The 24,271-nt window shown below is 38.8% G+C and overlaps 1 protein-coding gene across 1 annotated transcript in view; it reads right to left on the bottom strand.

Moving 5' to 3' along the window:
• ITGB3 (integrin subunit beta 3) overlaps positions 1 to 24,271 on the bottom strand; it is a 49,436-nt gene that overhangs the window by 12,232 nt on the left and 12,933 nt on the right. The window contains exons 5-10 of the mRNA XM_075176891.1: positions 16,911 to 17,073; positions 16,658 to 16,819; positions 15,026 to 15,121; positions 11,237 to 11,326; positions 10,798 to 10,932; positions 2,447 to 2,876 (exon numbers count right to left, since the gene is read on the bottom strand). Of these exons, the coding sequence (XP_075032992.1) occupies positions 2,447 to 2,876; positions 10,798 to 10,932; positions 11,237 to 11,326; positions 15,026 to 15,121; positions 16,658 to 16,819; positions 16,911 to 17,073 (1,076 nt within the window). The remainder of the gene's footprint in view (positions 1 to 2,446; positions 2,877 to 10,797; positions 10,933 to 11,236; positions 11,327 to 15,025; positions 15,122 to 16,657; positions 16,820 to 16,910; positions 17,074 to 24,271) is intronic.

Here is a 24,271-nt window from a genome sequence, read left to right as displayed (position 1 = left end):
AACTCTATGCCTAGAGGAAGAGACAGCCCTTTCCCCACACTGTGCACATGTCAAACTTCTTCTCTTTCATCAGCAGTAAAATTAATTGAGGTCATGAGAAAAAAAAATGATACGAGTTTAACTGAGGTGGGTAAAATTTGAATGAACTGGGTAGGCAGCAGATAAACATTATTTCTCTGGAGAGGAGATGACTTGTACATAAGGGAGTGCTACTGTATTTTGCTTTTCTCGAGGCTATGGAGACTCTTGAGTAAAACAGGTTAGTTGTGTGTCAGGGCATATGTCACTAAGGATTGTGTGCCCACAGGCTCCAATAATGTACATCTTGCTCTTGTTATTGTAAATAAAGTTATTCAGATACAACAATAAAGCAGAATCTACCAACATGTGTTCCAAAAATTCTTGTTATTTTAGCTTTTACCTTTTATAAACGTAACATCCCCCCCCCCCCACCTTTTGTTGAAGACACCAAGGATTTACGTAAACTGGAAAGAAAGGTAAGATGTTTAGCTACAATGGCAATAGTGCCCAGCTCTTACAGTATGGCCATTGTAGCCTTGGCCTAAACTGACTATTCACAGGTAATTTAGGCCAGTGTAAATTGGCTTGAGCAGTGCAAGATTAAAGAAAAACAAGTACAACTGCAGTCCCTTTCTACAGTTAAAACATAATAATTTGGGAAAAAAACAAATATATTTGTGATTTCATGCAAGGTCACTGGTCAAATGTAAAAAGGCCAAAGTAAAAAGCCTCCAATATTGTTGTCAGTAGGTGTGCAGGTCAATACAAGCTCAAATTCCTGACATAACCAAGAAGATGTGTATGATGGGCTTGCTACAGACACACCTTGCTCAACTGACTGCATGATATTACTGGAATGGAAAGAATACTACCCTGCAATTAATGATTGCTATGTTTCAATTTTTAATTCACCATTTTTCAAAATGTTTTATTTTATTTTTTAATTTTAAATGTTGTCCTCATCTCATTCATAAATCATTTTAGAAATGCTGTCTGGACTGTAGTGACCGTAAATAAATAATGAATTAAGTTTGGTAAACAACATAGCATTTTAAGATTTTTTTTTTATTATGATTACTATGGAGGATGATGATTACTATGTTTATTATTACGTTTATTGTTGCATTGACAACAGAAATAAATGCCAGTTAAGTAGCTTCTTTTGTAGGGTGAAAAGGTTAATAGCTCAGTTTTTGAAAGACTGAGTTTAAGGTGGTGAGAGAACATCCAAGATGAAATGTCAGAAAGACATTTAGAAACGAGGGCCAGCACATGATTGTATGTAAAGATATAGGAACCCATTTTGGACGATCTCTTTACATGATCTACACCCATAAATTCCTGAAATAGTTATTTGCTTCCTAAGTTAGTATCTTCACCAACACACTAAAACCTTGAACAGAGTATTAACCATGACAGGCCTTTAATCTGCTATCTAATGCTTTGTTGATGATTGCGGATTAGGTGTTCTAATGCAGGAAGGGGAGCAGTGAAGTAGGAGGCACAGAATCCCAGCCCTAGGGCAATAAATACCTGTCACACCATAAACGAACATGTAGGTGGTAACAGTTACAGTTCTGCTGGTGAATCAGTGACAGAATCACCACGGAAGAAGACATTTCTTTATAATTGTGTTTCTCAGACATATGTAGTAATGACAATTACCAATGTTCAATGTTGCAGTGAACTACACGTTACACAATATGACAAGCATTATGTCTTTCACATCACCACTTCCTCTCCATGTTAATCTAAAGAAAATATCTGTTGACTAAACCCTTCATATCAAATTTTTGCAGCAAATGTCTTGAGTGAGTTTTACTGAGGAAGTGTTAAAATATATCAAATATTGCAGTCAATGCTTAGGACAGTGGTTCTTGTTGAACTGCAACTTACAAGTAGTCTTACAAGTCTCCAGTATGCTTTGACTTCTACTAAATGTAATATTTTCACAATACCTCCCCTCCGCCCCGGATTAGTGGTACTTGGGCATGTGACTCCTGTGGTTCTGGAGATACTCTCACTCTCTCCCATGATGTAACTAACACTTTTCCAAGGTTGTCAATGCAACTGATTGAACAAGCCAAAGCAGCTATAAAATCAATCTGACCATGGGAACACAAAGTTCTACCAGCTGCAGGAGTGCGGGATTCATGTGTTTTGTCTAGGATCTAGGTGGAGTTCTACTTTAACTAAAGCAGGAGAACCACATCTTTTCCACTAGGCCCACCTTCCCAAAATGTGTGTGTGTGTGTGTGTGTGTGTGTATATATGTATATACACATATTTTGGGGGACAGGGAAGGCCAAGTGGGTAAACAAGAACACTGAGAAGAGATGTCAGTTAGGCTCACCCATGTTCTCCAAAAAAACATTTTCTGTGACATACTAAATGTGACTTGCACTTGAATAAACCTGTTCCTTACCTGAGCACATTTCGCCCTTGAATCGTAGGCAGGAGAAGTCATCACATTCACAGTATTTACCCCACACCTTTCCAAAGTCATTGGTGTGACACACACACTGCCCACAGACACACTCTCCTCTGCGGGAACAGATGGTGCCCTTCTCTTTCTGGCTACACCGGTCCTGTTGAGTAATATCATATTTTTCCTCTGAACACTCGCAGTGGGGTCCCAACCATCCAGACTGACACTGACAGATCCCACAGCTCAAGGTTCCGTTCCCCATATTACACTTGTCGCTGTCTTGCTCATCGTACTTCTGACAATTGCAGTCACACTCGAAGCGAACGGTTACAGTCAGAGCGTCCTTAAATCCCATAGGTTTGATGGTGAACGTCTTCTCCCTCTCCCCGGGACAGCCTCGAGCTTTGGCTTCAATGGAGAAACTAACCTATGGGACAGAGAGGCTCATTTACTAACATTCCAATTAGCTGCAACATTTGCAAACAAACAGACACTTGCTTTCATTGTCGTATTACAAAATACAGATAATATAATTAATGTTTCATTTTAATTAGCATTTTTACAGATTAATTTAAAAAAAAAAAATCCCCAAAAAATTGACCTATTTTGAAGAACCAAAAAAAATTGTCATAAAAAGTCAGAGGGTTTGGTTTGCACAATATTATGCACCTGTTAGTTTTCTAATTAAAGTTTCATGTAACTGTAGGTGTACATTATTATCTATTTGAGATGGTCAAGAAAAAAAACTATTTCCATTTATATTGAACAAAAGTGAGAAAGTGGTGGAAAATGTAAGCATATATTGATTGTCAACATATAACATGCACACAAATGTAATAAAGAAACGCCATAAAAAATGTTTCCATAGAAATATAATACATAATGAAATCCAGTATACTTGTAACAGTCTGGCTTGCTCAAAAATTGAGTAATTTATCCCATTCTCTCATATCTCTTAATTAGTCTAGATATTCCCCTTGATAAGTTGTACATTTGAGCATATTTTAAGTGAGCTGTCATTTAAATACAGTGGAAGCAGACATATTGTGGGTAGAACTAATATTCATGTTATTACAGCCCATCACTTGATCCAAAACGAATGACACAACAATGATAGGAATAAATCCAACTGAATTGATGAGGCTGAATATTGGTGTAGCCCACAAAATAGCCGGCAGAGCCGTAACTTAGAATTCTAGTGCCCTGGGCGAGAAAGACAAATGCCGCCCCCCTAGCCCTCAATTTTAACCAAATTAACCTAAAATATTCCTAAATTGCGCCCCCCTTCAGTGTTGCGCCCTGGGTGGTTGCCCGTCCCACAGCCCTAGTTACAGCCCTGATAGCTGGTTCCACAGGGAAGGTGCCATGTATCCTTTAAAGAAAATTTGTATTTTCTTCAGCGGGAAACAGAAAATCATTATTGACTTGTTTAAAACACAACCATGCATTACTAGAAGTAGAAGTGCTACATGCGCAGAAGCATGGAAAGGATATACACAGTGTGTGTAACCAACCATATATACATAGTTCCTGCCCTAGTTTGCAGTACATACATGCCGCATTTGGGTAAATGTATGACAATGCGTGGGCAGGAAGATGGTGCTGTACTTCATCGCACACTATTTTTAAGTGCTCTAGGAAATAGACAGGGGGCCTGATTCATCAAGGCACGAATCTGCTGATTTTGAGCGTATTGCATGCCCAGAACTGGGCCATATGCTAGTAAATGCCGTATCTCTTGCTCCAGCTATAGGGCTAGTGTAACTCCTGATTACTAGTGATAACAGTCTTGTATGCATGCTATAACATGTGTTTGCAAACAGGAAAAATTGGGAAAATGTATTTTATGTTCAGTAGACATTAAGAACATCCTAATAAATGTATTTCATGAGAAAACAATAAATAAAAAATACAGGGTTTTTTTTTTTTATCACTAATGCCTATATTATTAGCATGTGACATTAATTCACTATTTAATTTTTTTCTGTGCGTTCTTTGGCAAAATTTATAATCCACATAGGTATTGGACGTATCCTGTAGTATCTTATATATTAGATCAGAGCAGACCCACACCCGAATTCATCGCCACACGTATCTTCAGACCCGTTCCATGTTGAATTTGGGAGTGCGCAGAGCCGAATTACGTGCATTTTAAAACGTTGCGCTCAGTATGTGCGCCTTGATGAATCAGGCCCAGAATCTTATTGTTGATTGTTTTGGGTTACTTTTCTTGTTCCTTCTAAATAGGCAATTAAATAAGGGTGAACATTGCACCATCTATGTATTTTCTTGTTTGTTTGATATTAATGTAAAAAAAAAAAAAAAATTTGGAGAGGGGAAAATTGTAACATCCCCTATAATAGTCATGTGTGCAACACTACCTAATATGCAAGTAACACTCCTACATCTATGTGCCCACAGTGGCATCTTGAATTTCGTTAGTCAGGAGTTGGAATCCTTCCATCACAGACAAGACATTTGATTCTTGTTATCTCTCAAGATAAATTACATTTAACATCATGCAAACATTTGTAAACAAAGAGGTGGAGGGCTTATCACCAACAGGATGTAGTTAATAAGGAACATATTTAAGTGCGCATTTGCTGCAGTCATGTGGAAACAACTACATAATGACATACATAATGACATACAAAGAATGAGCTACACATGTAACTATGATAAATCACATGAAATTCAATAGGTTTATTCACACAAAAGAAAAAATACTCTGTTGTGGGGGCATGCTAAGGGTCATCATCATCATCATCATTTATTTATATAGCGCCACTGATTCCACAGTGCTGTACAGAGAACTCATTCACATCAGTCCCTGCCCCATTGGAGCTTACAGTCTAAATTCCCTAACATACACACACACACAGACAGACAGAGACTAGGGTCAATTTTGATAGCAGCCAATTAACCTACCAGTATGTTTTTGGAGTGTGGGAGGAAACCGGAGCACCCAGAGGAAACCCACGCAAACACGGGGAGAACATACAAACTCCACAGATAAAGCCATGGTTGGGAATTGAACTCATGACCCCAGTGCTGTGAGGCAGATGTGCTAACCACTTAGCCACCGTGCTGCCCTATTATTATTCATTAAGTTTTTATTACCATTCATTACATTCTTATTCCAAAATGTGTTGTTCCTTAGCAAAATTTTAATTAAAATTAGATATAGATTCATCCCTTTGTATTCAAGGAGTTAAATAATTACGTGTTATTTAAATATTTATATGTGAGGAATACTATACCAACATATAAAAGAAGAAATTATATAAAATTTATTAGAAGCAGATATACAAACCGTGCTTTATTAGGTGTTGTAGATCCCCTGGGTTATAATTCAACTTTTTATATATTGTTTTGTTACCTTTTTCTTACTTTTCAAATATCTAATTTTAATTGATTTTCACTAAAGAACAACAGTTTTGAATAATGATAGTTTTGATGAGCTGTAATACTTAATGTATAAATAGTATGAACCGGTAGAGTGCCTTCACAACAGAATCTATTTTGTGTAAATAAAACTATAACATTCTGGGCAGAGCACCATGTGACAAAGTCACTGGCTTAGTGTATGATGGCAGCTATATTTCACCTATGTTCCTAACCTACTTGTTTTAAATCCCCAGAAAAATGTTATTGTCTATGAGCTGTTGAAGGGCTATAGGCCTGTTGAAAAGCTGGAAAAGGGTCCTGGGGTTTATGGATGGAGAGAGAGGGCGGGCTCCATCCATTAGGCCTGTTAACCAGGTCTTCCAAGTTACCAGTGATTCAGCTGGTAATCAGGAGTTGCACCTGAGTAGTGCTGGTAAACGGCTGCAGCTCAGATCAGTCAGTCCCTCACTGCCTGTGGAAAATGGCTGCAGAGTCTCTGTGAGAGAAAGCTGATATCTGCCTGTAAGTTACTGTGCTAAGACTTATTTTTTTGTTTTGTCTTAGTTGGTTAGTCAGGAGTGACCAGTGTTTAGTTAGTGCCGAACGGCAAGGTGTTTTATTTGGCGTCTTCCTTTGTTTTTTTTATTACTGAGTGAAACTGGATAAGGCCAGTTGCATGAAACCTTTGGACTTGTGTGAAATCTCTCAGCTACTATAAACACCATCTACCCCAGGAGATGGTCCCGGGCCACCTACCCAGTTACAATCTGTACACATAAATATAGTGATTACTGAAAAATAGGGCTATAAGGTGGGTCCATTGTGATTCTGTGCAATAGCACACTGCTGTGAACCAACAAAAGAGCAGCTATTCTATTTGTACATAACATGCAGGAGTCATACATTTGCAAATATATGATAAGTCACCTCCTTATAGGGTAATCCTAACTCCAAACAACGAGAGTCCCTATATTGGGTTATACATTCTTGTTTAACAACATAAAGAAATGGAAGTTGCGCCTTGACATGGAGATGGCTTATCATATATTTGCAAATATGTTACCTCTGCATGTTATGTACATATAGAATAACTGCTTGTTTGCTGGTTCACCGTAATGTACTGGGGGATTTTTTTTTGTCTGCCTGATTCCTGTCAGAAGAATATAAAACAAGAAAGAAAGCCCAGGAAGTTAACATACATACTCAGAAGACATATGGTGCCAATTTACTGTGTGGGGAAATTGCTTTCTGTGTATATATTGATGTATGTTAAAAGCAGCAGTGTTATTGGGTGTTGTTTAGTTGATGTAATAAGTGAGGTATGTGGATGAGGGAGAGTTACAGAGCAAGGAGAAAAATGTTGAGAAATGTTAGTAAGAAAGTGGATTAAGACGGTAAAAACATTGTGCCCGATTCAAGTCTGAGCACAAACTGGGTGTAATTTCCATGTTTAAAAAAGAGTACACAACTTTGGCATAGTTCCAAAGGTATTTAAATCTAACCATTTCTTAAGATATGTTACAATTTGAATAGGGGTGGAAATATTTTCTGTATAAACATATTTGAGAAATTATATTTTATAATTTCATCTATTAATTTAAAATAATTAACTAAATAAATCTTTGATGTGCATCTGTCTCCATTACTGAAGTCATGTTGTCTTACTTGTCAGTCTTTGATTAAATCTTGGTCTCCATGAAAATGGCCACTGCCATAGGCTTCAATACATGGACATAGGACACAATTTCTGAACTGTTTCATTATGCCACAGATGGCAAAGCCAACCACGTCTTGTACTGGCTCAGCATCAGGGAGAATGCCAGACTCTTCAGGGAGTGAGGGAGATCACCCCTATTTCAGGGACTCTCCCTGACAGTCAGGGAGAGTTGGCAAGTATGAGGTGAACCTTGTAAATCAGTTATAGGGGTCTAATTATCTCAGAATGTAACACATGTCACATATGCAATATAACTGTGTATTTTTTCTTTTTTATTACAGTGTTTGAAGTGCTTAGAATTGCACTTTTCTCTAAAAGTACAATGAGAAGCTGCAAACTGCATCCCATTGTTTTGCTTTGAACACCCTGAGAAATCAAGTCCTTTTATGGTTAGGAAATGGCTGTATGCCTACTCTTAAAACATGTACTTTCCTCAGCTACACCGATTACTTAAATAATTCCCTCCTGCAAAATAAAAACAATTTTTTTTCACTTAAAGTGCAAAACTAGACACACTCGTACACCCATTCAGAGCTTTTACCAGTACCTTTTTAAAATTGCTAAACAGGACGTGTGAATGCTTTCCTGGTCACAAGGAAAGTGAAAGAAACAGCAGCATATGGGCATCGCTACTGGGCCTATAATGCTATGTCACAGGTAATAATGATAATAACGTGAGGTACAAAGTGGTATGAAAAGCATAAAATGAAGTGAGGTGCGAACAGTAAGAAGGTTATGTAAAAGCGTGAGGTTTAATGTAATAAGTAAGGTATGCAAATTAAACTAAATCTTCTATGCTCACAAATGAACATTTTAATTTAACAAAAAATAAGACATCTACTCATAAAACGAATTGAGGTCAAACTACTGAGGGTGGAAAACATTACTTTCATGCATAGATTTGTTTACTCTTGGTTTAGAGCCAGCAGTGTTACTGGGAAGAGTTCTAGCTAGTGTAATAAGTGAGGTATGCTGATCAGAAGGTGTTAAGGTCCATGAAAGAGTTGGGAAATGTTAGAAAATGAGGTAAAATGTGTAGTAAGAGTAAAAAATGTGGCAAGAAAGTGAGGCAAAGCCTTCAAAGTTACTTTTTATTTATCTGTATCTATAGAGGCAGCAATGTTGTTTGGAATATCTTTAGTCAATGTAATAAGTGATGTATGTGGGGGAAAGACTGTTAAGATAGTGAGGTAAGAAAGTCAGTTGCAAAATCCTAGAATGCAAATCAAGCAAGATAAGGAGTGTGAGGTATAATTTTGAGGGGGTTTTAAAGCATTGTAGACAGACCAGGTGGTCTTGAAGTGACTAATCACTTATCACATACACGTAACACAAGCTTAGGTGAGTGCTGTTTGTGAAAAAAATGTATTACCTACAATGTGACAGGTTCTACTTAAGTGCTGAACAGGTAGAGGACAAACCATCCAATTATTAGAATAAATATCCAGATATTTCCTACTAGTTAGTTTGTACAGTGGTAGTATGCTGTAGTAATAAAGTTACTAGCAAGTTGCAACAACTTATCAAAGCTGAAGATTTTTGTCATAGCCTGCATGAGAGAACTATTTTGTTTCTGTACACTCATAGGGCCTGATTTTGAGTTAGGAGCAAATCAAAGAAAAGGAGCAAATTTGCACCTTGGCAATGCCATGTTGCATTAAAGGGGGAGGTAAATTTATAATGTAGGAACAGATTTATATTTGTGATATGGCGTGTCATAAATCAACTTTAATTTTAGTGTAAAAATAAAGCTATCAATTATTTGTGCATTAGATGAAACATCCAGTATTTAACTAATGTGCAAAATAATAAACTAATTTGCACCCCTTGCACTGTAACATGCTTTGTCCAGGAGAAAAGCCCATAGTGTGCAGGTAATAAAGACCTCAGTATAAAGCCATTGTTCAGGGCCCACATGCCCAGTTCCAGAAATTTGAATGTGCTCAGCTGATTTGCAGGGGTAAATGTATTAAAATGCGGTTTTGTCAAATCACCGATTTTCAGCGATTTTGACGGCCATATTTAAAATGGCAACTTTTTAAAGGCAAAACCCAGACAGTTTTGCCATCAATAAAATTATAGTTTTAAATATGGCCATCAGAATCACAGTAAACTGGCAACTTGACAAAACCACAGTTTAATACATTTACCCCCTGATTTTTCTGTCAACTCTGCGGTGCCAGAGATTGGGCCTCATCCTATATTCATAATGGGAAACACATTGTCACTTTTGGTTAAACTTTTGAGGAAAAGTCCATATCTAAGTGCACTTCAAGAAGCATTATAAGTGACATATATTATATAAATAGTCCCGATGTCCCCTCAGTCTATTGACTCATTTAAGACACATATGAAGCTAAACAGAGCTGTACCCCTAACCTTCACAGTAATATGGCAACTTACATTGAGCAACTCTGAAAAAATTAACTGAACACAACTGTTATTGAACCAGGTAAGTTCAGTTCAGCCTGTATAATAACATAATATTTTACATAAGATTTATTTACTACTTCAGACAGTGAGAAGTTATATCTGTACTTTGCTCTGTCTAAATAATAGTATAATATCATGTATGGGCTCATATAGAGTGTTTCCCCTTTATAACAACCACTTAAAACACAGGCCAAAACCAAAGACATAGCAAACATAGCGTTATAAAGAAGGTGTCGTATGATGGAATAAATAGATTGTAATGCATTTTTTGTGCATAGAATATACCTGGTAGTAAGGAATGTGCATTATAATGACAGTGGTATAAAGAGAAGCACTGTACATAGATATATGGACCAGAGCTGACAACTCTCACTGCACAGTAAACACAGATTGTAGTTAAAAATAAGTGGAACAGATCAACAATATACCTGACATTATTTTTGAACCCTATGGCCCTTTATCTTTTTGAAAAATGTTTGTGTATATTGCTGATCCATTCAACAAGGGGATCAGGGAACCATATTTTTAGCTTCTTTCAAGGTGTGTTCTTTGAAACACATTCATCCAGAAACACGATCCCTTAATAGGTGTTTTGCAAAGCATGCTGGCTCCGTAATCTGCCCACCTGCAGCATAGATCATTTTACTATATGTTTCATTGTGGAATTTGTAACATGTAAACAACTACATTTTACTTATGGGTAAAAAAATAAAATAAAAAAAATAATTTTCAATTCTATGTTACTTTTGGCAAAATTTCATATTTCTGTTCCAAGAGCCCTAAAACAAAATAGTAATGATAGAAAACGCACCGTGTCCCCAATCTTGAGGCCTGAGCAGGATTTCAGGCCTGGTATGACTTCGCTGTTGGTGCAGGTAGCATTGAATGACAGTGACAGTTCTTCTGGGAGATCACGTATTTCAAGTTCCACCTTGGACCGAATTTTCTGCACTCACAATATAATGGAGATACATGGAAGAGAGGAGAGAAACCAATAAACCTTGCATCAACTGCTAAAATCTTAAAGCAAGATGAGGAAAGTGGTAGGGAAAAAGAGATGAGTAAAAGGGTGGTCTTTACAATAAATATAACATGTTTGGGGATGAAAGATGAAGGCTGGGCCAGGAGAGGAGGACAAGGAACATCATTAAAAACTAGAATGCTGGGAAAATGAGAGACTGGGTACACAGAATGAGAAAGAAAATTAAGGACTGGTGGAAAAAAGGCTAAGTGACTTTGGAAAGTCATACCTCATAGGAATCCACAATTAGCTGTATAACATTGCCAGAATCCGTGGATAATGTACCTACTGTCGTCCCAGGGATTAGCTCACTGTATTTCTGGAATGCATTAGATACAAATTCAGAGAAATATATTAACATTAAACAGCAGGGGAAGACTGTACAGAAAAAAGTGCAATTTTAAAATAGAAATATTATAAGGCACTTTTCACTCACAGGACGGTCATGAGAGAGATCTCATTTAAAATGCACCCATACTACAATGCTTTAGATATGTAACTGGTTCCTAATAATTTGATAGGCTGCATTCTTATGCATATTGGTTAGTTCTAATGGCTGAAAGCTGGTCTTCAAAAACTACAGTCAAAACATGATTTATAAAAACCTTACTACCTCAATATCATCTAAGTGTCATTATTGATAACTGTATTAAATTAATTTTTAAATCTGAACAGACAATACTAACATTCATATACAAGCAACTCACACTCTCCTCTTGGTAGTTAGAATTCATGTATTTATTTTATTGATCTACTATTGTTAAATATGGCAAAATGTTTCAAATTAAAATTATAATATTGGGGAAAAGACGATCCACAACCTTTTTTAGATGGTATTGATATATAGATATATATAGAAGTTATCTTTGGAAAAGTAAACTTTCTACTATTTTATTACCACGTTTTATTATATTTTTATTGAAAAGGAACAAACTGCAGGATAAGTGAAAAAAGATACTGGGCCTGAGTCATTAAGGAAAAAAAAAAAGGAGTAACTTTGCACCTGGGCAAAACCATGTTGCATTGCAGGGGGAGGTAAATTTTAAATGTGGGGACAGATTTATAGTTAGGGTAGAAGATGTCCTAGATCAACTTTCAATTTCAGAGTAAAAATAAAGCTATCAAGTGTTTGTGTGCTAGATGACTAATTTGCACCCCTTTCTTTGTAACATGGTTTGTCCAGGATTAAATTTACTCCTTTTTTTGCCTTTCTCTCCTTAATGATTCAGACCCATTGACTATATTCTAAAATAAATTTTATTTGTGGAGAGTAATTACTCAAGAGAGTCACTTATGTCACATATCCAAACCCATACTCAGTAAGAAGATCCTACCCATTTGTTAGTAGCTTTAGAAACCATGCTGGATGCTTTACAAGATCAGTGGATGTAGAACACAACCACAAAATCATACAATCGATTTTCGTTACAACCACTTTTCTGTTGGGTACTGTAATAAATAGAGAAGCTGTGCAATGGAACCAGTTTTGCAGGGAAATGAAGACAAAATTATGCTATTATTGTGCACAGCCTGGGAACCTGAATGTTTCTTTATCATTGTTACTACAAATGATTTATGTACAGCCAACATATTCCAGAGCACTGTACAAAGTGACAATAGCATAACATACATATTAACAGGCCAAACTGAATGTAGGTATTAAAAACCCTGCCCCCAAGATATCTCTTATTGATTGTTGTTACAAAAATAACTATACATTTGCATTTTAACAATGCTTTTTAAAATTGATAAAAACTAACCCTCATACTGGCTTTAGCAAAAACAAAAACAAAACAAAACTTTTGCTTCATCCTAAACTGCTATTCAGATTAACCTGCACCATACCCTCCAAGTCGTACTTATTGCCAACCAATGGGGCTTATCTATTTGGGGCAGTGGTTTCTAAGCATGGTGGCTTAGTGGTTAGCACTTCTGCCTCACAGCACTGGGGTCATGAGTTTGATTCCCAACCATGGCCTTATCTGTGTGAGTTTGTATGTTCTCCCCGTGATTGCTTGGGCTTCCTCCGGTTTCCTCCCACACTCCAAAAGTATACTGGTAGGCAGGGGCGGATTGGCCATTGGGCTTACCGGGAATTTTACCGGTAGGCCGGGGACATGATGAGGCCGACCGTCGGCTGCTTGAAGTTTTTGTTTTATTACATCTTATTTTTTAATCTGTTTTATTTTTTATTTTTATCATGGATGCCGGCCGACAATCAGTGCCAGCCTAATATGGGGACGGATTGGGGGGGTCGGGGGGGGGGGGGGGAGAGAGGGGGCAGCGGAGGCCCCCTGAATCAGAGGTGCCAGCAGAGGAGCATCGTTGTGGCCGCGGAACTTATCATAAACCCCGCCCCCATGCGTGGCCGCGTCCTTGTCCTATCCAGTAATAAACAAAGGTCACATGGGACGCGCACCATGTGACTGGTGCTGTCCCGTGTGTACTGTGCAGGAAGCGCCGCTGGAATAAGGTAAGTGTGAGGGTGTTTTATGTCAATGTAGCGTGTGCTAGTGTTATGGAAATGTAATGAGGGTCAGGACAGGAGAACTTATGTCAATGTAGCGTGTGCTAGTGTTATGGAAATGTAATGAGGGTCAGGACAGGAGAACTTATGTCAATGTAGTGTGTGTGCGCAGGGGGCTAATGTCAGTATATTGTGTGTGGGCAGGGGGGCTAATGTCAGTATATTGTGTGTGGGCAGGGGGGCTAATGTCAGTATATTGTGTGTGGGCAGGGGGGCTAATGTCAGTATATTGTGTGTGGGCAGGGGGCTAATGTCATTATATTGTGTGTGGGCAGGGGGGCTAATGTCAGTATATTGTGTGTGGGCAGGAGGGCTTATGTTACTATAGTGTGTGGGCAGGGGTTCTTATGACAATGAAATGGGGGTGAGGACTAGGGTTATACGGCAATGAAAAGGGGTGAGGGTAGGAGGGCATATGACAATGAAATGGGGGTGAGGGCAGGAGGGCATATGACAATAAAATGGGTGGTGAGTGCAGGAGGGCATATGACAATGAAATGGGGGTGAGGGCAGGGGGGCTTATGGCAATGAAATGGGGGTGTGAGTTATGGGGTGACTAATGGGTGATGGTGGGGCAATTTAGTTTAATAGTGGGGGGCCTAACAATTTAAGATGAGGAGGCAGGACTTTTAATTTAATGCTAGTTTGTGGCTATTCAATGTGGGGCTGATTATGGGGAGGAGGGCTATTTATTAAATGTGAATACGAATAGATTAAGGCAAGGGATGATTTTGGGAAATGGTTATATTTATTAAACGTAAATGCTATTTATTGCTGGTCCTGTTTGGACGTAGGGAAATAGGTTAATTTATTAAATGCGGATACTATTAATTTAATGTTTGGGTTGGTTGGAGGGAAATAGATCTATTGATCAAATGTGAATACTTTTATTTTAATGGAGCTAGAGGGAGGCCTAATTATTAAACGTGTGTGCTATTGATTTAACGCCGGTGCTCATTGGAGTTTTCTTAATTAAATGTACCCATTTTTTTTCCAGATATTACTCTCAACATTCCAGGATCCAGACGAACAACAACTAAGCTAAAGACACCAGCAGTCACAGGTAGGGAAAGCGACAAGTACAGGGCACACATACTCTGGTACATACAGTAGGCGCACAGACACAGTGAGCGCACACACATACGGGGACAGACACAGTGGGTAAACACGCATACTGGGCCCCGCCTACCATTTATTTGGCCCCGCCCACACGAGGCCACTTTCAGACTTTTTTCCAGGGCCACTTTAAGTTCCCAATCCGCCCCTGCTGGTAGGTTAATTGGCTGCTATCAAATTGACCCTAGTCTGTGTGTGTATGTTAGGTAATTTAGACTGTAAGCTCCAATGGGGCAGGGACTGATGTGAGCGAGTTCTCTGTACAGCGCTGTGGAATTAGTGGCGCTGTATGAATACATGATGATGATGAAGTGAAATAGGATGTGGCTGGTTTGTGACCCCTTCTGTAATGATTAAGGTATATGGTGCTCTTACCTTGTAGAGTGCATGGACCTCTTGAGTGACAGCAAAAACAAGATTAATATTATTTTTTGAGAGTTTTTCTGTCATCAGACCAAGGGATGGGTAATCCTAGGGAAAAAAGATGGAGATAGATGAAAATAACAGAAACTTAATCTATGGAAATCAGTGTAAAAGCGGACAAATCACCTATGCAGTTTATTTGACCAGTTTGTGAATAAATGGAACTGTTACCACACTATTTTATTGTGTATAGCCACAGATCTAGTCATTTGGTGATCTGACTCCACATTAACAATCGTTATGCTCAGTCTGTACACAATGTTAAATGATATGATGTAGCTTCAAAAATGTTAGACTTCCTTGGGGTGTTGCGTAATGTCACTGCAACCCTACATCCAATAAAGAGAAATGGTACAACACTATGTCTCCATTTGTTGTAGAGCCAACTGCCCTAGCTGCTGCTGGTCTCACATATGAGACTAGGAGAAATTGTTTTTTTTAAAACTGCTCGTGCCCTTTCTTCAATTAGCAGAATTGGGTCTGGTGTCTGCTATCTCAGACATCTGTGTTATATTCCTGATCAATGATCAACCCTTCTGTCAAAGAAGGCTCTGTCAGGTGCTGTCCAGAGTTGCCGCTATCTTCTCACCGCCTGGCAGTCACTTGACTGCATTGCATCCAGTGACCTCCGGGGGACTCGCACTCTGGTCCTTATACGGCAGGGAGACCCAAGCCTCCCTGCTGGTGATCATGTTCCCCTCGCTGGACCACCTGCTGTTATGCTCTGTGTCTTGTTTGGTATGTTTATTGTATTGTTCTCCGACCACTACTTGTACTGACCTTTTGCTTACTATTTGGACGACTCTCTGGCCACTGCCTGTACAGAGCCATGGTTTATTTATTGGTATCCTCTCCTGTGTTGGCCCTAGGTTTATCTACTGTTACATCCTCTGCCACAGTTAGCATTGTCAGTCAGTTAGCCCTCTGAGACATATGTGCCGGACCTCTGTTTGCCCTCTCCAACTATTGCATTCTACCTATACCTTATCGTTTATTTATACGCTTCTGACATCTACCTTACTTGTCTCCAATAAACCTACACAGAGCTGATGTAAAAGATCTGTGGCATCCAAGTACATCGTACATCGCTCTATGGGAACGGTGGCTGCTATAGGTGAAGACCTCGTCAAGACAGCTCTGGGTACACATGTGTCTGGTGCCTGTCCTAACAGGCAGGAGAAGGTTGAAATTAAAGTGCTCTGAAACCTCTTGTGTCAGGAGCTCATATTGGATGACTGCCAGCCATCCATCCACTCGGTGCTCTCTACATATAACAGCATAGAAGTATCAGATACAATGAATTTAAATTTTTTCAATTTTCTTTTGCTCCAGTAGAGTTGTTGATCAAGTGTCAAGAGATAAGTGTCTGACATATGTTGTGATCTGTTCAAATATGTTTTTCCCTAGTTGGGGATAGGGGGATGTTACATTACAATCTTCTGAAATTAGTTTGACTATAAGAGAGTTGGACACTGCACCTACCCAACATGACCTGACCACTGGACAGGTCATGTTGGTCAGGTTATAGTCCAAGGTTCTTAAAGAGACTTGAATTATAAGTTGCATCCGTCATGGCTTTCTTACCAGGCTGATAGCTTGCGTGTAATGGTTGTCTTCTCCCAGGTGACATTGCCCATCATTGGGATTGACAATACCTGCAATCCTTCCATCCAGGGCAATGTGTGTTGTGGAATCTGTGGTAAAAACCAGTAGGTGGGAAGATTCATTTCTCCATCCAATACTTTCCTGTCGGACACAAAGACAAAATACAGTCTCAGTCTTTACAGTAGTTTGGTGCTCACATTTCCCAAGTCTCTGATCAGCTCTCCATGCTCACATCGCACACTGCAGCCTGCATGATTGCATCAAATCCACCCTCCGGGGCATCACGGTTCCGGGAAACACTCTGCTTTCCAACCTCTTCGTTAAATCGCTCAACCTCATTTGTAAGGGCCAAAACATGCTTATAGCCGAAGGTTGGCAAACAGATTTTACCAATTCTGTGGGAAAAAAAAGACAAGGGTCAGTACTAAAAATCTTTCCATTTATTGGCAAAACTCATTTAGGTCTTTCATGAATGTTCATTAATCCTATAGACTAAGCTTTATTGTTATCATCACTGTAACTTTGTATTCATTAGAATGAATGAAAACCAAAATGTACAGTGTAATATACAGTATATATGCAATATTCAAGTAAAATTAGACAGGTGTAGTGTCCAATTTCTGCAAAAGTGTAATAGAATTGTAATCCATTGGTCAGATCATGCTTAAAAGATGTAGTGTCCCAATGGCGCACGCAGGGGGGGTTTCTGAGTCTCCAGAAACCCCCTGCGCTAACTAAGTGCCCACCATAGCGGCACTGTCCTATACAGCAGCCGCGGCGCTGTCAAAGAAGCGTCTGCGGCGGTGCTGTATTGTATACAGCACCGCCGCAGACGCTTTTTTGACAGCGCCGCGGCTGCTGTATAGGACAGCGCTGCCGAAACTGAGCTGCCCCTGACAATCGTGCGTGCGCCCCTGTGTCCTATGTCTGTAGACACCATCACTAGTAACTCTTTGATTAGTGGTGAAGCACTGTAGAAAGCTTTCATGGAAAACACATAAATCATGAACACTTGCCAAATAGTCAGATAGCTTAGGTAAGATTATGAAAATAAGATGGATCAATCAGGTCATATTGAAGTAGTAGTGTCTATATAGTGTAATATAATTGTATTATCTCAAGTGGTTAAAGTGGAAATTTAGAAGTGGGGCTATGAAAAATGCAATGGGAATGTAAGTGAATGAATTGTAATATAATCATGTCCAGTGGTCAGGTCATGTTGGGTAGGTGCAGTGCCCTAGGTATGTATACAGTGTAATAGATGTAGTGTTCTATGGCTTTATAGAAAATAATAGATTTCTATTATTATTGTTATATTCTATGCTCATGCCATGTTGGGTAGATGAAGTCTTGTTGGGGGAGAAGTGATCTATGTCTCTATGGAGTATAATAGAAATGCATTATTATTATTTTGTTGAGTGGTCAGGTCATGTTGGTTAGATATCCTTGCAAAAAGTAGTGCTGCCCCATGCCCATACATTTTAGATGGAGTTTCCCCTCCAAGGGGTAAACTTATCAAGCTGCGTTTTTTTTTTTTAAAAAGTGGAGATGTTGCCTATAGCAACCAATCAGATTCTGGTTATCATTTTGTAGAATGTACTAAATAAATGATAACTAGAATCTGATTGGTTGCTATAGGCAACATCTCCCCATTTTCAAACCCACAGCTTGATAAATTTACCCCCCAGACTGGTTTTTCCTCCTTTTTCAGACCTCGGACTTCTGGTCCAGGTAGGAAATCTGAAAATGTGGAAACACAAGTGACCAGATGAGGCCCCATCTTAAAGGTATTTTGGGGCAGAGCTAACTTTTTTGAGAATATTTCCAAATATCAAAGTGCCCTTTAGTTTGCACAATAAAATGTATAATATTTAAACATTTCTTCAGCTAAATAGAGAAATTTTATTTTTAACCTAAAAAGTTCCAAAATAATACTTTCATTTATTAGGACCCTCTCTTCACACATGAAAGCTGGTTGAAAACCAGTAAAATATCAATAATAATTTATATATATTTTTTTATTTTATAATAATAAAATATCAAGAAGACATAATAAAGAAATATCTTGAAATGTTCTATCTTTAAAGTATACCGATTTTGCTACAACTTTCTATATAGACGTGCTATAAATGCTCATGTAGCAGCACGGGACATTCAAGACCTACATCTTCTGCGTGTGGTGTGTGTGCGCGTCTGGACTTCACCAGTTGGAATTACATTTTCACAAAGCCAACAAAATGCATGCTTCAGGCTATTGTTCTAATTATTACTGCTTGCTGAATATTTCATTCTTGGTTATTTGGTATTTTTACAATTTCCCATAAGAGTTGGAAAAGGAGGAATCTCTCGTTAAGCTGCAATTAGTGCATATTCCCATGACTGATGCAAGTGAGTTCTCTGTACAGCGCTGCGGAATTAGTGGCGCTATATAAATAAATGGAGATGATGATGATAACTACCAGATTCTTATATATTATGTTAATAGTTTCCTCTTAGCTCCCCCACCATCAGCCACTCATCCCCTAACCTCTCTCACTATACCTGCCCTCATTGTGCAATTTGTATTACCACTGACCTCTATTTCCTAACAAAATTCTCATGTAAATTGTAAAGAACTTAGTGCAGATGACTCATCATTGTGAATATATTTGAGCCAATTAAACTTTTAGATATTTATTTATCTACCTACATCTGCCTCTTCTTCCCCATATTTTATCTACCCACTTCTATTTCACACTTTCCCCTTTCTGATCATTCCTCTTATTTAATGGTACTATATGAAACTTGTAGGTCCTGCTACGATTGATGAAACCCACAATTGATATCTATTGTTGCATATTTCATCAGGGGAGTTAAACAGTTAACATTGCTATTATTCACAAATTCCTGATCTTGGTTGTTATTGCTTAGACATTAATCCTATGAGAAGGAATTTGGACTGCTTAGTGACTTTACTCTGCTACAGGGCTTTCCCCTCTGATGGCCTGGGGGAAAATGGATCCTGCTCCTCTGTGGATATTCTATCCCCCTCCTGGCATTTCACTTTTAATTTCCACAGGACCCACTTTCATCTTATTAAGTGAATACCAACAGGGAGACCACTTTTTTGCCTGTGATAATCCCTATTTTCTTTAAGTTTTGGACTTGGCCTCGTCACATGATTTATAATCTTTCCACTATGGTTCCATCACCTTCCTTGCCTCTTCTCATAGATACCATTAAACTTTATTTCATAATATTAAATGCCTGGTCAGCCTGCAGAAATGTAAAATAACATGCCAAGATATACCTCAGACTAATATCTGACATAATACTTCTACAAGAGACCCATCATAAGAAAGGTCATAAACCTAAAGCTTCCAGAATGAGCAAAACAAAACAGGTGGACATACTTCTCCACAAGAACCTTCAATTCTCACTGAAAAAGATCATCAAAGACCTTGAGGGTCAATACCTTAATTTATAAGTGTGACAGGATGGGTTTACTTTGCCACCCCATCACATTTTATGTGTCATTGCTGACTACTCTTACAGGCACTGCCTGGCCACACTAACCACTTACCCACTGCACACCAGCATGGTTCAGCTGTAGAATGGTAACTCGCTGCCACCCCAGGCTCGTTCAGCAGCTCCTGGAACCACTCATGCTTTTATGGGTATTATATAGTTTCTATGACCTTCTTTGCTGGTTACTATGGTTGAACCCTCCCCATCTACAGTGGACCAGGGTTACTGGGTAGCTGACAGACCGCTGATGTAGGAGGATGGGCTCCACACAGGAAAGTGGGGAGATGGATTAAAGTGTTCACTTTCATCTGTCTCATCCCATAAGGTCTCATGGAAAGAAGCAATATCTTAGTAGTAATTATGTTTATTGGCTCATATAGCTATTATAAGAGCTGTTCCTTTAAGTGCATACACACACACACACACACACACACACCACTTGAAGGCAGTGATGTAAACAACCTTACATGGGCTTACTAGAGCTTCTTTTATAGATATTTACACCAAGGGCTAGATGGTGATAAAACAACCACCTGCACCCTTAGTCAATTCAGACAGACCCTTGTATCTGTGCATGAGGGTCTTTATTTTGACTTTGCATCTAGTACAGTGTTGGGGGGGGGGGGGTGTTGGCACCCTTGTCCATGTGCTACTGAGTCTGGATTGGGGTATCTAATCCCCAGACCACCAGCTAAGTGTTAGACATTCTAAACATATATTTTACATATATACATTTTAATTATTTGTGTTATGGTGGACATATTCCTATATACATGCGTTAAATACAATAAAACTATTCCCACAGCAAGTGTGAAAAGGGGAGAAGGGGGACCCAGCCACAACATGGATCTCTTCACCACCCGGATTTCCATCTTCTCGATATTTATGCAAACCAACTCATTATCCAAACCAACTCAAACCCCTTTCTTTCAGGAGGTTGCAGACAAACTGGCTACCATACACATATCATTGATTCTGATGGTAGGAGATCTGAATCTCCATATTATCTGAAGGATAAATCTTCCATTAGTTGGTCAGGATCACAATATAAAGTCTTTGTTTCCACTTTCTGGCCATATGGGCAGCACGGTGGCTAAGTGGTTAGCAATTCTGCCTTACAGTACTGGGGTCATGAGTTCAATTCCCGACCATGGCCTTATCTGTGAGGAGTTTGCATGTTCTCCCCGTGTTTGCGTGGGTTTCCTCCCACATTCCAAAAAACATACTGGTAGGTTAATTGGCTGCTAACAAATTGACCCTAGTCCTCTAAGCCCCAATGGGGCAGGGACTGATGTGAGTGAGTTCTCTGTACAGCGTTGCAGAATTAGTGGCGCTATATAAATAAATGGTGATAATAATAATAATATGCATTCTATTTCCATTCCTATGAAATCTATACCAGAATGTTTATACCAGGACAATTAATCCAATTCAATAGCCAGTTTTAAACTATGCTCAGCAGAAATAGATCCGATCATGTGACCTAATTATGGAATTGTTGAAGCTTCATTTAAAGGACTGACAATCTCAAGACCCCAATGTAAGTGTGAGCTCAATCTTACTCTAATGTAAGTTCATATTATATTTTAAAAATGTGAAGACTCTCTTGAAGAATACCATCATTCTAATTCCACTTCTGATGTTTTCATACTCATGATGTGGGCTGCTCACAAACAGTAATCAAGGTATGCTAATTGATGAAAAAGTCCCTCTGAAATGCAAGTGTCCTATTGCAAAATTGTTGTCATGATACTGTCAGGGGCGCACGCAGGGGGGGTTTCTGGGTCTCCAGAAACCCCTCCCCTCCGTTAAAGAAGTGCCCTACATATTGGCACTGTACTATATAGCAGCCACGGCGCTGTCAAAGAAGCGTCCGCGGCGGTGCTGTATTGTACATTGCTGCCTAAACGAAGCTGCTGCGCATGTGCGGCAGCTCTCTCGCTTTTTTTTTTTTCGGTAAACCCCCCCCTTAAAAATCCTCCGTGCGCCCCTGACGGTGTTACTGTACAGTGTTTAAAGCCTTGACAGATTTTTTTGGGTAGTAGGAACGTTTACACCCGATGTTAATTGACAGTTGTTTAAAAGGCTCTCTCTCTTTTTAGAAGTTAATTAACAAACCAGTTAACACTACTTAACTGCACAATATAGGTGAGATATGAACCATGTCCAATCTGGATACTGTAGGAAGTCATTACACCACACATTTGTGACTAAACTTAGTAGTACATTCATTTTCTTAAAACTCAGTGGTAAGTAGTAAATGCTTTATTTACTTTTTGTATTCACAAATAAAACAAGATCTTTTTGTGCTATTTTGTCCACAATCCTTGCCAATGTGTAGGAATCACTTAGATATTAAAAAGGAGATTGAAATAAAAGTGTGCTTGTCACAAGATCTTACAGTCTTGTACTCCCTGATAATGATTAGCTGCTGTTACGTGTTGTCCCATGAGCTAAAGATCATGTGACACTAAACACATGTACTGATTAAGAGCCAATGCAATGAAAGCTGGCAGACTTTGTAGAGTTTGGGGATCGCACAGAAAGAACGCATGCTCCTGCCAGCAGAGACTGTTCACCGTCTTTTCAATAGCTTTCTGCATTATGGAGTTTCTAAAGGTCATATCTGTTATTGTCACCCCACAGATTAACATTCAAAAATATTATAATGAAGATCAAGGTGAACATGCTCCTGCATAATGTCCACTCTCCCGACCACAGCTGTCAATGACAACCGGCAGGGCCAACAAAAGGGGCAGGAACTGTTCCATTTGGTCTTCAATCTGTACAAACAGCATTCACAACTGAAATCTGTTTACACAGTGCTGAAGCACCAGACTGCTCCCACATCAAAAAGGGAAGTCCCAATGGATCCCTAGGAAATTATCTTGTGAAGGAAATGCATTACTAATAGAGCAATGTTCACTTTTTGCTATTAGTTATAAAAATAAAGGAAAATTATTTGAGTCTCTACTAATCCATAAAAGTGTCACCTGATTAAAAAAAAGGAAATAAATTGTGTACAAAAGGGAAAATAAAAGGAAAAAAATATACCAATATCGCTATACTCAGTAGAACTATTGTTATTATTATAATTATTTATAAGGCGTCACAAGGTTTCCGCGGCGCCGCACAAAACACAAACAGTAGACCATACAGCGTAAAACAGTACAGAACAATAAACGAGTAATACCAAGATGCCAGAAGCTCCAGGCATAGCAATTATGGTGAAGCTGGAGCAGAGACAGGAGAGAAGAGGGCCCTGCTATACTAAAGTTTCATGTACGTAAAAGTACAAATGGAAATAATTATAGAAAAGTATATTTTTATATGTGTTAATTTTTCCAATAATAAGTCATCTGTTAGTATATTAATAAACTACCAAAATAAACTCTTCTCACGTCACAACAAAGTAACAAATAATAAAAAATAAAATAAAAAATAAAAAATATCCCCGGTGAAAATGAGGTCATGGGTAGTTTAAACCACCTCTGGACTTGAAGGGGTTAATACTCCTAAATATTTACACCTCTTAGAAGGTGCTAAGCTCAACCATGTAGATGGTGAGTTTAGATACTCTGGACTCTGTGTACTAAAATACATAGCTCCCCAGTGCTCAGCTTTTGGAGCAGAGTGTTGCTATATGTAATGCGGAGTTATTGCATACAACACAGCTCTTGTCAAAAATGGAGCGATGGAAGATTTCAGTGCATGGAAGAGGGATGGTAATAATACCATTACCAGGTGTGCACGCGCCGCTTTGCTCTGACTACTCCTTTGGCCATACCCGCGGCAGGCAAAGCGGCTACCCAGAGGCAATTATACGTATAGAGGGAAAATGTGCTGCTTTTTTCACCATATTTACCTTGATACATAGACCCCTATAGATCTGTATCAGACAGCAAATGTAAAATGTATATTTATATTTTATTTGAATACCCTAAGTGATGTGAACAAAAAATGTTGCTGTTAAAGGATATGGAAGCCCCAGCAAATCACAATATGTAACAATTGGTATGGGAATTGTGCAACAGGGGAAAGTAGCTGGCTAAATAAGGCATTGGAAGTTACAATGTGATCCAATCA

The sequence above is a fragment of the Mixophyes fleayi genome, chromosome 6, assembly GCF_038048845.1.
Source record: "Mixophyes fleayi isolate aMixFle1 chromosome 6, aMixFle1.hap1, whole genome shotgun sequence".
Lineage (NCBI taxonomy): Eukaryota > Metazoa > Chordata > Amphibia > Anura > Limnodynastidae > Mixophyes > Mixophyes fleayi.
Note: the sequence above shows the minus strand (reverse complement) of the source record. Positions and strands in the feature narration are given on the sequence as shown.